Source organism: Cryptomeria japonica, chromosome 1 (genome assembly GCF_030272615.1).
Source record: "Cryptomeria japonica chromosome 1, Sugi_1.0, whole genome shotgun sequence".
In the NCBI taxonomy this organism is placed as follows: Eukaryota; Viridiplantae; Streptophyta; class Pinopsida; order Cupressales; family Cupressaceae; genus Cryptomeria; species Cryptomeria japonica.
In genome coordinates this window covers 140,041,074-140,053,428 of record NC_081405.1, presented here as the reverse complement: position 1 = coordinate 140,053,428, position 12,355 = coordinate 140,041,074, and the positions used below count along the sequence as shown (strand labels likewise).

Sequence of the window (12,355 nt, the reverse complement as noted above, 5' to 3'; positions counted from 1 at the left end):
GTTGGTAGTATGACCTTGATTTCCACAGTAGTAGCAAATAGGCTTCTTTCTTTTGATGTTACTCTTGTTTTCAGCTTGCTTTGATGATTCTCCTCTCTCGGTAGTATGAATTCCTTTCTCAGTAGATTCCTTTCCTTTGTAACTGATTCCTGCATCTTTGTTGGGTCTTCTTGTATTCAGTTGCTCATCCAACATCTTTGATGCTTCATAACTCTTCTTCAATGTTTCTTTGGATTTCTTCTCTGTTTCAAGTTCATTGGTCAACCTTGATACTTCAAGTTTCAATGCTTGATTTTCATCATTCTTTAGAATTGCTTCATGATGTGCATACCCTAGTTGATCTGTCATATTTTGTTGAATCCTAGTTAACCTTATGATTTCATCATTCTTATTAGATACTAAGACTTCAAGTTGTTGTTTCTCTCTTTGTAGATCTCTTGCTTTATCCTCAGTTGTTCTCAATGCATCTAGATTTTCAGTCATCTGTGTACTGAAATGTTCATGTTCTCTTTTCATTGCTTTTAGTTGATCAGCCAATGCTTTGTTCTTTTCTTTCAATACTCCAATCATTTCTTCAATTTCTTCAGATATACTATTCTTAGATGATGTCTCAATTTGTTCCACTAACTCTTGAGAATCCTGCAAGTCATCAGATAATCTTCTTCTTACTTTCAGAGATTTTTGCATTTGCCTTTGCATATCTGCAATCATTTGATTTGCATGATCCAACTCTTCTTGCAGATATACAATCCTCTGAGATTGTTTATAGCCTTCCATTGATAAGATCTTTCTCTCTAGGTAGTTAAACCCTTTTCCAAGATTCAAGCTCTGATATCAATTGTTAGGCCCAATATGGAAAGCTAATGTACTGAGAGGGGAGGGGTGAATCAGTACTCCAAAACTTTTCTTGAATAATAACTTTACTATTATGCATAAACAGAATAGTGCAGTAACATGAAATAAAGTTAAAGCAAATAGATAACAATCATACATGATTCACTCCATAACACATATATTTTGGTTATGCAGAAACTCTTGGTTAGAGAGAAAAACTTCGGTGGGGATGGCACCCACAACTTCACTACTGCAATAATTAAGAATGCTTGGTTAGAGCTACATTTAGATATTTCTGATAGCTTACCCTGTTAGGAGTAACAAGATCTATTAGATCTACCTTGCTAAAAGATTTTACAACATTTATTCTGAATGTTGCACCTGGTTAGAGGCTTTACAATTTATAGACTTGGTTAGAGTCTTTTACCCTATTAAAGGTTTCTCTTACAACTTCACAATATTACAATAAAATCATTACAAATATCTACAACTTTACATCTAAAATGTTATAGCAGATTCTATGTGCTCAGAATAAGATTACCTTGCTTATAGCATTCCTCGGTAAATCCTTCTGTTTACTCTATTCTTTGACTGTTCCCTGAAAAACCTTCTCGGTGACCTCTGTGTCTTTGTAATTGTCTTCCTTCATGCATTCATACACTTATCACATGCTGTATAAATAGATCTCTTAAAACGGTGATCTAATTCATTGCTTCGATCTTACAAACAAGATTCCTCGAATGAATAACTAGACAAAATATATCATTGGTTAGATTGTCCTTGTAATCATACACAATCTTCTGGTGCAATTTCCAATGTAATAATGGTTAGATGTGCCTCAATCTTGTAACACATTTTCATATGCATGTCCAGGTTCAATGTATTTGGTAACACGTTTCACTTGGTGTGTCATCTTTACTGCTCGGTAGTCATAAAAAGATACTCGGTAGACAGCTCGATGTGTACTGCGTTCTGTGTCTACTTTCTTCTGTAACCGACTAGACTGTGCATACCGACTTCTCTATGTGTATACCAACTACATGATTCGGTAGTGCTAACCGACTAGAATATATAGTATGACTTTGAATACAAAAACTAATGGTAATTTGATAACTAGTAACAACAATAACATCCACAACACATAACACCAATATTGTACGTGGAAACCCTGTAAGGGGAAAAACCACAGTGGGAAACCTTACCCACAATCAAATGATACTACTGTAGATAGTATGTGTATACAAATGGGCCAAGCTCCTAGAGCTCACTACTCAAACAAAAATAGGAGACACACTGACTACAGTTGGATGGTTAAATCCAATAATGATGTACTGGTCAAAATAGCATCTTCATATGCTAGATTCAATACCAGTGTAGTTTTGATATGCCTTCACAAAAAACCTTCCTTCACCTTCAAATGATGTCTGTGTTTATAGCTCTTCTTATTCTTGTATATACCTTCTTACAATTCCTTTTTCCAATAGCATATCGATCTTACAAATAAGATCTTACATATATACCATAACCTAAGACCAATTTTAGTAGGTCGGCTCTAAAAGATATTACAATAAAAATAATTTACAAGTAAATCAATAACCGATGCAATATCCGATTCAACATGTCGGCTTAATGCATTCACAACATTGATAAATCATCTCCAAAGCTTGTCGTGCTGATCTAGAATAGATAAGCCTATCGATGCTTATTTTGGACCTATTTGCCGGTAACAACAAATATGCAAAAACAAATATACCAATGAACAAATCTCCAAGACAAAGTGTCCAAACGATGTCTTCAACATAACCAAGTGTTTCCATGTCATTCCAAGTGTTGGTGAACAATATGTCCTATCGGTGAACCAGATACCGGTGACTGTGTATAAGTCACTTGCTTGCTGGCGAACATTTGCCAATTCTCCAAAGTGCCAAAGTTCATAAGTGTTAATAGGTGTTGAAATCAATAACAAAACGATATCAAAATATCCAAAATACCAACAAGCACCACCAAGGTGAAAGGATAGTAACAACTCCACCTTGACCAGCTTCATGTTGGGAAGCAAAAACAAGGCTATCTGGCCAAATAACACGGCATGCAACATTGAGCATGAAACCTACAATTTTAATTTCTTGGAGGCAAAGAACATCCAGGCCTACAATACGTTGATGAACATCTCGAATGAAATATTTTTTGGTGAGGTTTGTGAGACCTCAAACATTCCATGAGATGTAATTCATGACAAAACCAACATATCTTCCTCATCCCCAAGAGAGGAGAATCTATTGCACAATAAATATGGGTCCCCACTAGAGATAACTCACCATTGTTTTGAACCACAATCTACAATCTTAGCACAGTCTAAAGGGTTGTGAGAGTGGCATAGAGAGTGTGGAGCAGAAATCACAAACACAGCTTGAGGAGTGCACACCCAAGGAGGGCGAGCAACACCCTCAAAATAAGCATTCCCCTATTGAGCAAGGTTTGAAACTGGAGTAGAAACCGCCTAGGAGGATGGAGACTATTTAGGAGGATCCGTCATCGGTTGAGGACTGGAACCGATGGGAGTCTTTTGGGCCGAAACCTCAGGGGTTTTACCTTTATGAACCACAATGGTCCATTCATCCTTCTTGGCTCCCTCCACATGTTGAGAGCCAAAATCCTTAACAAGGGTTTTTAATTTTAGAGTTGCCAAGGGACAATCCCTAATCTTATGATCCACCGACTAGCACCAATAACAAGTGTTGGGTAGGTTCAGATAAAGCGCCTTCTAGATGAAGGTGTTACCTCCCACTTGAATATCAATAGTTATTTCAGGTCACGAGAAAGGTCGACTTCAACACATACCCTTTTTTGAGGGCGAGCATTAAAAAAATGGTCTGGCTTGAGGAAAATAACTTTTCCAACAGACTAAGCAATGGTTTGCATGAAAGGCGAACAAGGCAAAGGAAGACCAGGGTACTCAACCTAGACTGGAACTCACAATTTTTTGTCATCTGAGACAGAAAAATCATGAGACCAATGCCAGAAAATGAGAAGGGATGATCTAACATTCCATGGATGATGGGAGAGAATAGCCTCCACATGGGAAGGGTTTGAAGAGCGAAACAAAAAAAAAACCTTTCGTAAGACTTTGGATGCTATCAAGCCTAACTCCATGAGGAGACCAGGCTTTGGTGACCCAATCATGAAGCATGCTTTCAGGAGGGATCCTACCCACAAAATAACCTATCAAAGTACATTTTTCAACCCAGTCATGGGCATTGTCAAAATCCTGAACATGAAGTACAACATTAGGCAAGGACATAACTCATGAAACACTTTCAGAACAAATTTGCAAGGGCATTTTCTCGGGAGAGCCATGAGAGTCTATTGCAGCAACTCTAGCACTAGCATCAACTGTTGGGCTAAAGTTGGTTGGAGCTATAATAAACACAAAAATCCCATAGGAAATGCGGTTTGAAACAAGCAAGACGTAATACGCAACCTCAAACCTTAGCAGAGCAATCGATTGTCTCCGTTCTTGTCTATTTCCAAGGACACTACTTTTATGAAATAGTATTTTTATTTAAATTTGAGAAAGTTTAAATTGTGTGATTAAATCACTTTCATTTTCACATAAAGATCTAAATTGTAATTTCTCAGGGGCTTTTTCTTATGTGATTGTTACAAATATTTGCATTTTCTTTTCACTATTTATTTAAATAATTTATTATTAGGAATTTACTATTTGATTATGATTATTTATTGCAATGAAAATAAAATAATATTGTAGACAACAAAAATCCTAAATTCATATGAAAAAGTAAAAGGGGGAAAGATAGAGGCAATCTTGACACAATGCGTTAATAATAAAAATTACAAAATTAATCTCATTGTGATGATGGATGTAAACTCAATGTTTTAATATAGGAGATCTCATCTTATGTTAGAGTTCAATCCAATGTCATAATAAATATATTATATAGAAGGGAAAGAAGAGAATACTTATATGGTAGAATGAAGTGGAAAAAGGTGATTCTCAATTTACTATATCATGTGAAGAAGAGAAGGGTGAATTGATAGATCTATAACACCCCAAGCCAACACACTTGGGAAAAAAATTGATGGAACAATATTTTGTTAAAATAAAAATATTGAAGATGTGATAAGAACATGTCCCACTTGCACATCGATGTATACACAAGTGCCATCTAAACCCAACAACACAAAGACACTAACCAAATAAAAGAGCTCACCATGACTACAAGAAAGTTGGCACTAGTAGAGACTTGACAATTACAAAATGAAGTCACCATAATGAACTTACAAGAGGAGAAACCACACCCGAATGATGATTAGGTACTAACCCATGATCATTTTCTCTTGGTATGATGAGAGAATTTAATCAATCTCAAATTAATAGTAAGACACACTTAGGAACTCTCATAAAACCTATGGAATCCCATGTTGGCATTTTGATTTTGTTGGTATTTTACATAAAGATTGAATTAATGATATGTTGTCATTGATGTCAATTGAACCAGTATTCATGTTATTGTTGATATTTTTGTTTTTGAAACTGGCTAGTAACTGGTAAGAAGAGATTTATGGAAGATGTTGTAAACCTATTTGAACTAGTATAAAGGGTTAAATATTTCTATGTAATATAAGCGGTAAAACCCTATCAGCTGTTAAACCCTAACCGACCAAGTTTGATGGTTTATTATCTGATAAGCGGTAATGATGGAGACACGTATGATCATTTGATTAAGGAGATATTCAAATTGTTTTGGTGCATTTGTTCTTGTCTAGGGAAGGAGAAAAGTTTATTGCATCTAATGCACAATGCATGATGAGTTACAAAGTCCAATAAAGCGATGATCATGGAGCAGTTGAAATTGTCTTGAAGAATGTGAAGAGATTTTCATGATTTCTAACGGTCAAGATTATACCAACTTGTTTGTAATCTCGATGATGAGAATTAGGTTTTTGATGTGTTACCGACCTAATTGATTTATATTTAAGTTCAATGAAGTTGTTTGTTAAGGTTGTTGGCAAGGTTGGTAGAAAACCTATTGAGTGTGTTGTTGCAAAACCAGTGGATAGATCTGCACTTTGAGTGAAGGCAGTCTGAAGTTTATAGAAGGATCTGATCAAGAAAATGTAGTGCTACTTAGACAGATCAAGAAAACCTATTGTTTTCTAATAATTACAACAAAAGTTACATCCCTTAATTGGGTAAGCTCTAACAAGCTTGGTTACTTATTAAATCCTCTAACAAGGTGGTCCATTAGCTTGGATTCTTAAATCCTCCAGCGAGGTTACTCCTAACAAGGTATTGTGCTTTTAACAAGGCATATTTTTAAATCCCTTAAGTGGGTGATTCCTAACTAGAATTAGTTCTTAACAGGACTTATTGTAGAGCTCAAACAGGCTTTGGCTCCTAATAGGGAAAACTTCGAAAGAGTTCAGATAGCTATCCTTGTGAGTCTCATCTCACCGTGGCTTTTACCTATTTGGGTTTTCCATGTATAAACATTTGTGTCAAGTGGTGAATTCTTTTGTGGTTGTGATCTTATTTGTTGATTTGGTTAATATCTAATAAGGCATGTTAAGTAGAAGAATTGAGAGATGAATATGTTGAGTTATTATTAAAAATTGTTGATATTCACAAGATTGAAGTTGTTTACTATTAAAGTTGTCATAACAGTTAAACTGGTTAATGTCAAGTATTCTTATGAATATTGATCTTGACTGAGATATGTTTACTTTATTTGACTAAGTTTGAGTTTGGGAACTTTGTATCAGTTTTTCAGTATATTGATTCACTGCCCCCCCTCTCATTATTCTATTAGATACTTATTCTTTCATCATACCATCAATTGGTATCAGAGCATCTCAGGTCCTCTTAATCTAAAAGCCTGACAAATTGAGAAAAAAGATCTCGTACATCATGATGAAGAAAGAAGGTCTGAAGTTCAACAAAGATAACTATAGAATATGGAGTGACAAAATGAAGATTTATATTAAGAGTCTTGGTAGTTAGTATTGGGAGCATATAGAAAATAAGTATACTACACCTACTAGACCTTTGACTGATGATCAGAAGAAAGAACAACAAGAAAATCACCAGGGACTAGAAGCTATTATCAGTTCCCTATCTTATGTTGAATATGTAGATGTTCATGGTCTTGAAACTGCATATGAAGTATGGAAGAAAGTAGAAGAGATTTATAGTGATGATGAACATGTTAATATTGCCAAAGAGGAGAGTTTAAGAGGCAAGTTTGACGACATGAGAATGTCTGAGGGTGAGAATATCCAGCAGTATGGTCAAAGGATTAAAGAGATAGTTGGTGAGATATTGAGTGCGGGAGGGAAAGTGGAAGATGCCATAGTAATCAGTAAGGTACTGAGAACCCTACTACCAGTCTATTCTATCTGAGTTACAGCTACTCAGGAGATAAAATCCATTGATAAGACAAAGGTAACTCTTGACTCTATTATTGGCAAACTTATTGCTTTTGAACTAAATGGCTATGATGGTAGTGTATAGAAATCAGAATCTTTATTTAGAGCTTCTGTCTCTAACCCATCTATGAGAAGAAGTAGAGATATTGGCCATAACTATGAATCTAGATCCAGCAAAGATGCTGAAGATGAAGACAACTTGGTGGAACTTGAAGTATTGTTGGCAAAATGACTACCTAGAGGCACTGGTAAATATAGAGGCAAGCTACCTTTAAAATGTTTTGCATGCAACAAGTTTGGTCATATAGAAAAAAATTTCCCTAATGGTGAAAATGAATACAAGAGAGACAAATATAAGAAATATAAGGGTAAAGGCAAGAGATATTGTCTTGTAGCTATTGACAGTGGTGTTACTAGTGAAGAATTTGATGATGATGCTAGTGAAGGTATTGTGTTTGTAGAAATTAAGGAAGAAATATCATATCAAAAGGCACTAGTATCTAGAATGGCTAACTCTGATGATTAGAGAATTGATAGTGGTTGTTCACATCACATGACTAGTTATCAGAACAAATTTCTTTCCTTGAAGAAATTTGATGGCAGTGTTGTGAAATTTTGCAATGACTCACCCTGTATGGTTGAAGGTAAGGGAGTTATTTCTCTTAATGGGAAAATCAGTGTTGATGATGTCTATTGGGTATGAGGATCTACAACATAGGATCGAACCTCAAAATTAGCATATGAAGACAATTAAGTTATGGGTTTATCAATTAAATTATAGAGTGAGATAAGGCAAGAATATGCTTGAAATGATCTAAGAGAAAGCACAGTAAAGTAGGAGCTCATACAGAGTGTGAAATTGTGAAGGGATACAGTTTATGACACTATAATTAGAGATTTGGGCGTCTCTTAAACCCTGTCACACTTTTAGTGATTTAACAAATATGTGAACTTGTCAACCCCACAAATCCATTCCCTTTTCCTTAAAAATTTTTAGTATTCTTGCCAAAATTTTGGCACTTTGAAGAACTCACAAACCTGGTTGATATTTACGCTTATCTCAAATTGAACCAGAGGTTTGATGATTTCATGAACTTGTCAATTTGACAACATCATAGATTCTTTCCTTTGACTTGTCTAGATTTTAGGGAGTTTTTGAATTAATCAGTTTGCTAAAATAGTGAACTTATTCCTTCTTTAGCCACTTTTATCTTAACTTTCTCTCTTTGTTGCATTTTCAATGAGTTAACACACTTACAAATTTGTCAAAATTTTAAACTTTAATCTTTTAGACAAGTTTGAAAACTTGTGAATTTTCTAACAATTCAAGCTTTCACACTTTTACATTTATTTCTATTAAGGCTTAAGGGAGTTTGTGAACTCCTTAACTTTCAAAACACTTGGGAAATTCAATAACAACAACAAAAAGAAACAAGAACAAAATGCAGCAAAGACGTCCAAATTTTAAAAAAATTAAGATTTTGAAAGCTTCAACACATATGAATGACAAAAAGGCAATCTCAAAACAAGGTTATTGAAATAGATATAGATTTATATAAATTTACAAATTTTTCAAATTGAATCCCAATCGATATCATTCTTACAAATGTGTAACTAAAAAAAATATTTAAGACCAATAGAAAAATTAAAAAATAATATCCCAAATGTAAACCAATACTTAAAAATAATTTACTAATAAATAACAAATAAGAGTTAGCTGATGTGAGCAACCTTAATTCAATTTGTCATAAAAATCAGTAATAAAAAAGGGCCCAAGACATGAAGGATGAAAAGGCCATGTCTTCGCAATTTCGACCAAGACAAATTGAGGCCATTGTCCTTGTACGATAGATAGATTTTACCATTTTAAAGTTCAAACAAACCATTTGCAATCTCTGTAAATAACCACACCTCCAAGATCTCTGTAAGAAGACAATACACAACTTTATTACCATATTGCCGTTAGGCAAGTGATTTATACAAGGGGGCTCCTAACCAGAGCAAAACATGACACTAATTAAGAAATGGTACTTAGATATACTACTAAAGCCACTGCCCTTCCTATCTAGAGGCAAGATAACATTAATTGACTATTGGTCGAAGATGACAAATAGAATGGTGAGGCACCGGCATTATTGTAGGGGAATATTGATAACGCACTAAAAGCAGTGACTTTTATATTTTACAAGCACAATGAACCAACAAAAGATCCTGGAGGCGGGGGCACTGCAATCTCAACTGTTCCATCCATCATCTGAACTACCTTTTTCATGGATGGCCTGAGAGCTGGATCTTCTTGAATGCACCACAGACCCACCAATACCATTCTCTCCAACTGCCTCGACTCTATTCTCGTACCTTCGCCTTCTACTTGCTGCTGCTCCACCAGCTTAGCAAGTTCACCGCGCTTCAAGCATTCATACACCCACTCGCTCAAAAAGATTTCTTTTTCCGGGGCATTAAAGTCCATGGTTTTCCTGCAACAAATAATTTCGAGCAGCATCACTCCAAAGCTGTAAACATCTACTTTTGCACTAATTGGCAACTTATTAATCCATTCAGGCGCAATGTAACCCTTTGTGCCCCGAGTTCCAGTGATTGTCCGAGTCTGTTCTGCCCTCAACAATTTTGCCAAACCAAAATCAGATATTTTAGGATTGTAGTTTTGGTCCAGCAGAATGTTTTGGGGCTTTATGTCACAATGCAGGATCTGGGTCCTACACTCTTCGTGCAAATAGAGAAGCCCTCTTGCTGTGCCCATTGCAATCTGACCACGCACCCTCCAATCAAGAAACCCGCTATCTCCAAATAGAACGGTGTCCAAAGATCCATGGCTCATGTACTCGTACACCAGAAGCCGGTGAGTGCCCTCATCACAGAAACCGTACAATTGAACCAGATTTTTATGATAGCTTGAACCAATCGCGGTCATCTCTGTTCTGAACTCCCGCTCCCCATGTTGTTCTTGCACTGATTTATCAGCAAGAGCTTTTACTGCAATTGCTCTCCCATCCTGTAAGCTCCCCTTGTAAACTTTACCGAAAGCACCCCTTCCTAATTCTTCTCTAAAACCACCTGTAGCAGTCTCTATTTCCTTATAACAAAAAGCCTTCAAACCCTCCACAACAATGGGCTGCACTTTAACATTTCTAATCTTGTGGAGCTTGCTCCCACACAAACACACGAGGAAGGCAGCCACAATAAGAGCTGAAGAGCAAGCCAGGAGACTTATGCCAATGGCTACAAGGGACTTTTTCTCCCTTACCCTTCTTTGTTCTGAAAGAGGAGGGGAGAAAGGAGACGGCGTGTTGACGTCTTCAGATCCTTTGACAAAAGCTACACTTGTTATGTCATCACCTTGACGCCCGTCGAGCAGAGGCATTCTTTTCTTCCGACAAACCGAGCCGCTATGTGTGACGACGACGCAGAAGCAATCATTTCTGCAGGCCTCCAGACATTGATTTTCTGTAAGATCCTGCAAAACTGAGTAGTCTTTGCCGCCGCCCCAGTCCGTGTTGTCAAGCGTCGACATGGTGCTACTTGCGCTGCATCTTTGCCCTGGCGATGAGCTTCGCACGCATCCCTTAAAATGGTCTTGGCTGTCGATATAACTGAATTGAGGAGGACAACTGCAGTCGGGCTTGTTCTCGCTGTTGAGATGACAAATGCCGTTGCGCCCACACTGACCCTTGACTTGTTTACATGAGTCATTCACTGCCTGCCATACAGATGACCAAGAACTGGAAGCATTGCTGGTGTTCCACACATACTGTGCAAGGATTCCGTCGCTCTCGAGCGTCATTCTACGGAGAAGCCCCCTCTTTCCTAAGCCACCGGCTGTGACATTGTAAACCGTGATGTTGGTGGTATTTACCAGATACAAGAGCCCACTCGAATCAAAATTTAAGTTTACTTCCTGATTGAATCCAGCAGTAGCCCAGTAAGCTCCTTGAGACTCTCCCACTCGATCCACAGGGTAAAGCACCAAATAGGCGTCTTCTTGCAAGGCGAGCTCGAATCGGCCTGATGAGAAGTTTGTAGATGAAGCCTTGGAATACATGGTAGATTTCCACTTGAGCACTTGACCAGGCAAGAGGGTATCGGTAGGATGGTCGAAGCTCTGCCAGATGGGCTCAAATGAGGCGTTTAACAGCACAAAGTTGCCATTGTCGAGCATTGCAGCTGCGGCAATCTTTCCCTGGGGAGCAGCGGACCATTTCAGACTTTTCCGGGCATCATACAAGCTCAGGCCATTGTTGGTGAGCTGCAGGGTAGACATCTTTTCAACAGGAATGTCCATCTGATCCTTCATTACTGTCCAGACCAGAGTTTTATTAGGTATTTTGTCGAACCAAACGCCTAAGACATACTGAGTTGGGGTTAGCTCATAGAATCCAAAGGCAAACTGTCCATTTGGTGAAACCCATTTGGAATTTTGAGGAGGACTAAGATTTGAGCCAAGCGTGATATTTGGTTTCTGGGCCGATACGCAGATGAACATCATAATAACAGCAATAAGAGTAAGAATTGTAGGAGCAGCCATAGCTGGAGGAAAAGGAAGCTAATCAAATTGCTGGAAGCTGTTCCTTTTGTAGCATATTACCCATACCAAATATCATATCAAACACGCAAGCAGAAAGCACTTGCCCCAACTGATCTTTTTAGTGCAGTCAGTCAATGCTGGAGCAGGTTTCAATTACACGCGCTGGCCTAACTGAGGTAATTTCGAGGAATCGATAGGGGAGAAAAGAAGAAGCCTCTCATCAAAAAAAAAAAAAAAAAACCCACTTGCTCTAACTGATCAGACTTTTCAAGTCATCTTGTTTTAACAAAAAATCTCATTCTAGAACACATGATAATTTAGTAAAGTCATGCAGTTTAACACGTTTTAAGTTTAAATACACGAAATTATCAACACCTTTTAAATTAAATTATCCATTTTTCTATAATACATGATAATTTAGTAAAGTGCATAATATATAGGTACTTTGTTAGTATATGGATTTGACGAATTAAATTAATAATAAGTAATGTCTAATAATAAACTTCCTATTTTTTATTGTTAGATTTTTCT

At 37.0% G+C, this 12,355-nt stretch overlaps 1 protein-coding gene across 1 annotated transcript; it reads right to left on the bottom strand.

Annotated features, from left to right (window-relative positions):
* Positions 1-9,206: 9,206 nt before the first annotated feature.
* On the bottom strand, positions 9,207-12,024 carry LOC131056865 (G-type lectin S-receptor-like serine/threonine-protein kinase LECRK3). The gene has a single exon (XM_057991137.2). It carries the CDS (start codon positions 11,822-11,824, stop codon positions 9,464-9,466), a length of 2,361 nt encoding a protein of 786 aa, XP_057847120.2. The 5' UTR covers positions 11,825-12,024; the 3' UTR covers positions 9,207-9,463.
* Between the last annotated feature and the right edge of the window lie 331 nt (positions 12,025-12,355).